Source organism: Camellia sinensis, chromosome 3, assembly GCF_055761805.1.
Source record: "Camellia sinensis isolate YWXY chromosome 3, ASM5576180v1, whole genome shotgun sequence".
Taxonomy (NCBI): domain Eukaryota; kingdom Viridiplantae; phylum Streptophyta; class Magnoliopsida; order Ericales; family Theaceae; genus Camellia; species Camellia sinensis.
In genome coordinates this window covers 196,807,658-196,811,991 of record NC_138963.1, presented here as the reverse complement: position 1 = coordinate 196,811,991, position 4,334 = coordinate 196,807,658, and the positions used below count along the sequence as shown (strand labels likewise).

Here is a 4,334-nt window from a genome sequence, read left to right as displayed (position 1 = left end):
GACATACAAATATTTTAAAAACACCTTCCTAACAACACCATGACCGATCAAGAGAGGATAAGGGAAGAAATTTGTCTTGGCTGCAGAATTTAAACCAAGAGCAATAATGGAATTTCTTATCCTTTTGCTGAAAAAGAAAACAAAAAAAGAGCAATGGAACTTCCTGTACCATATAATATAGCTTCTAACGGTGGAATTGATAAGAACGCAAAGTCGTGCTATCAAATGTGCTATGGCACATGCAACTGTGTTGACTGAATTGATTGAGTACATTTATAATTACAGCTTGTTAGGTAACTATCGGCATCAAGCATATCAGTGGTGTCCCAGATCAACAATCAGGCCAATCTTATGAGGAAATGCATATCAATTTGGTCTCCTTTTTGGAATTAGGGTTAAGTCTCTGCATGATGTATCCACAAATTGTACAACGTGAGATTTTTTCATGAATTGCTAAGAGGGAGCTATGCAATATAAAGAGGGGGAAAACACATAAAACCTAATAAAATTTTATATCTAGTTAGTGGGCTTTAGGAGTTTGTAAATTGCACACTAAATAATGTATATATATATATATATATATATCGGTTAGGAAGAATCCAGAAAACATTAAACTATAAAAATGAAAACCTCAACCCAAAATTCTAAAAGCATGAATGGATGATTGTGACTGTTTTTTTTTTTAAATTCAAAGCATTTTGTGTAATCATGAAGGCAATTTTTCCTTAACGAGTGATTAACAAATTCAACTAAATTTATTCACTTTAATATGTTAGTGGTGACTGGTGACAATAGTCTTGAGAGTAAAGTGGACTAGAACTGGATTGATGATAAGTTCAAAACTTCCTTGACTTTTTTAAGTAGCCACATAGAGGATTGACTTAAAATATAAAATTTAGTACCAGAGAAGACCGTCTACAGTTTCATTTTGATTTTACAAGGATGTTGAACTCCTAATAAATGAGCACTGAACCTCTAAAATTCCAAAAGATGAATATAGAAGTTTAAATGACTCCCAAAAGCAACATTGCATTGATGAAAATCTGTAATACAACTTAATTTGATCAATTTGTTTATCGTGTTGAGGTAAAATTATTTCATTAACATTGTTCATTATCAAGTTTAAGGACTACCCAATAATGCATTATAGTCAAGATTGTTGTCTCAATTGTATTACTTACGATTATTGAAAGTGATCTGATTCATACAACCAAGTTCAAAATTAATGGTAAACCCCAAAAGCTAAATTCTAGTCCCTCGCTTCACACTTGTAAAGTAAAACGCTTTATTTTTATTTTTTTATTGTTTAAGCAGCAATTGAAGGTCCTTTATTAATGAACTCAAAAGAATAACATCCATAAGAAAAAATAATAATAATAATAATAAGAAACAAGAAAGTGCGAAAAATGCAGTAGGACGCTTGATAACTAAGAGATATTCTTCTTCAATAGCTTATTTTAGTAGTGAGAACCAAAAGTCAACTAAAAGTTAATCAATAATGCTAGCGACCCTAACACTTTTATCAACAACAATTATCTCTAAACAGAAACTTAAATTAAATATGAACATAGGATGCGTTTTATTTCCTTGTGCTTGTAAATTCATGTTTTTAATGGAATTTTTCTTTGCCGGTCAAAAAAAAAAAAAAATATGAACATAGGATGCATAGGAGCGCAAAACTATGATTTCTAGCATGTTTCGATCTCAACTAAAGGGATAAAGAGCAAGCAATTGATGTAAATGTCATATAGCATAATATGGAAATGAATACGACAACAACACAATTGAAACTAGATTAAGTACTAAAATGTTTTATAGATGAAATATGCCGAGCTGAGCTCTATAGATCTCCATGTGATGATACTGAAATGAAACTAACATTAAATTAATGCATATTATCTGGGGAAAATACCATACTTACTAGAGCCCAGCAAGTTGTGGCCAAACTATCAAAAGGAATCTGATATACTAGGTGCCTTTTCTTGGGGATTCCAAGGAACTTTTGTGGCAGAAAACCATGTAATTCTGATCCATATGTATTATAGAAATCATACACTTTTATTATTAAAAACAATAATCTACCATGAACACAGCACTTATCCTTCAGACCAGTCAGCAGAAACCACATATCCAACCATGTCTTCACTCAAGATGCTTCATTTGAGACAAATTTGAATCCACTATGATTTAAATTTAGGCTCTCAAGCTCCTAACCTCCCCTAATTTAACATCAAGATAAGATAGTCGGAATGAAAGAAAACAATTAAAGAGGTTCTCATTAGACAAACACATCACTGAATGAACATACCAGGGTTTATTCTGAAAATTCAAAAACCACCTTCCCTATTGCTAGAAATTTACACCGTTGTTGTCGATTTCAACTCATCAAAAGTACTTTCTTGCAGCATTGTTCCTTGTTGAAGAAGACCTTCATAGTTGGAAATCATAGGAGGATAACTCATAGAGCTCATCTCACCCCAGTCCATGCTCTCCCCAGAAGTTGTCTCGGTTCCATTACTAACCACCATGTCTCCATAGAAGAACTCAAGGCCATCTAATCTTTGTGGATTGTTGTTGTTATATAGCATTTCCTCAAACTCAGCTTGAAAACCACTTTGCCCCGGCAACATGGTCATGCCTGTCCCATCTATACCGTACTGGGTATTCGCCAATTGATAAGTATCAGTGTTTAAAGGATCAGTAGAAGAAGAATAAACCATCTCAATAGAGGGTGCATAAGCTTGATGGCTGTAGGAAAGATTGACAGGAAGAAACTGATGATGATGATGATGAAGATTCGTCGCCGTGTCTTGAATTGGATGCTGATATTGATGATCATCAGAAAATTTTCCTCCAAGCTTGATCAACACTTTTCGGATAGAGACATGGTCATTGAACCTTGGTTCCTGGTTTGAGTAAGGTATAGCCATAGGTGCCGGGAGCTCTGGCCAGTATGGGGCTTGGTTATTTGTGTTATGGCTAGAAACCATTGATGAGTTCTCATTTCCTTTCCTCATTCTTTGCTTTTGGCAGCTATTACCTCTGCGAGCCTGCTGTTCTTTGCGCTGCTTTCCTAGGAGCTTCTTCTTCAACCTTGTGTTCCAGTAGTTCTTTATGTCGTTATCGGTCCTTCCTGGTAATTGTGCTGCGATGATAGACCACCTGTTCATGCCAAAGGTTAGTTCTGTACCCAATCTATTCCTTGCAGACCTCTCAGTATATATGTCTTCTTCTTTTTTTCTTTACTTAAATTTAAGAGAGTAAAAGGATTGAATTGAAGCACATGATATATACCTGCTTCCAATACTTATATAGAGGCTGCAAATTAGGTTATCTTCTTCCTCAGAGAATCCTCCATGCTTGATATTCGGGCGGAGATAGTTCAACCATCTAAGCCGACAGCTCTTCCCGCATCTCTTGAGGCCTAATTAAGAAAAAATACTCATGTATGGTGTGAGATATTCACATATATATCAGCAAAGTTGAGTCAATTTTTGGATTTGATTAAGATCAACATCAACAGGGAAGATAAAACAAAATGGAAGAAAAAGAAATTCAAAAAAGTAGCTTTTTATTTGGTGCTTAATTAGTACCAATCTTTTGAGGCAAAGCAATCCAGTTGCCGCCGGTGCCGTGTTGCTCTATATAAGACTTGAGCTTGGCGTCTTCTTCAGGTGACCATGGCCCTTTCTTGACGTTGGCTTTGTCACAGCAAGGAGCTCTCCCCATTTTTCCTTGCGAGCTTGATGTTTGTTTGTCTACTTTCTTTTGCTTTCTTGAGAATAAGATCAGTATTATGAGAGAGAGAGAGAGAGAGAGAGAGAGAGAGAGGGAGATTATAATAGCAGGAAGAGGATAAACATGTTTCCTGGAGTAGCCATATGATTTAAAAAGGGGGTATGGAATAAAGACGAGTGTTATTATGCATAGAATATTCAACAAATTATAATGCCATAGGAGACCAGAGGTTTTTCCTCTTGTCTTTCGCAGTCTAGAATCATTATATACCCCATATGACTGTTGATATCATTGTAAATATAAGGCTAATAATCCTAACCATCAATTGTTAGATATATTGAAAATTTGAAACATGTTATCACAGGTCCAATAATACTGTATAATTAGGCCATCAAGTAAAATAAAGTATTATTAGCTCTTTGTCACGACCCAAATCCGTCCCTATAAATTTAGCGTTGTAACCGGCCAGTAATCTTAAGATTATCAAAGGCCTTTGAAACAGATTCATGATATAAGGGGTTAGCGGAAGCAAATAACAAATATACAATGTTCATAAAGCTGTACAGACTTATGAGCCGAAAAAATTTCAACCTTTA

At 35.0% G+C, this 4,334-nt stretch overlaps 1 protein-coding gene across 2 annotated transcripts; it reads right to left on the bottom strand.

The window, feature by feature from the left end:
• Nucleotides 1–2,037: 2,037 nt before the first annotated feature.
• LOC114261621 (transcription factor RAX3) lies at nt 2,038–4,045 on the bottom strand. Of its 2 annotated transcripts, XM_028201908.2 has the most exons (4): nt 3,594–4,039; nt 3,295–3,424; nt 2,309–3,162; nt 2,038–2,219 (listed from the first exon to the last, which is right to left on the bottom strand). In XM_028201908.2, the coding sequence occupies exons 1-3, from the start codon at nt 3,727–3,729 to the stop codon at nt 2,358–2,360; spliced, it is 1,071 nt and encodes a 356-aa protein (XP_028057709.1). In that variant the 5' UTR covers nt 3,730–4,039; the 3' UTR covers nt 2,038–2,219; nt 2,309–2,357. The 2 variants fall into 2 exon arrangements, with proteins under 2 accessions (XP_028057709.1, XP_028057708.1); XM_028201907.2 differs by having other exon boundaries at nt 2,038–3,162; nt 3,594–4,045.
• Between the last annotated feature and the right edge of the window lie 289 nt (nt 4,046–4,334).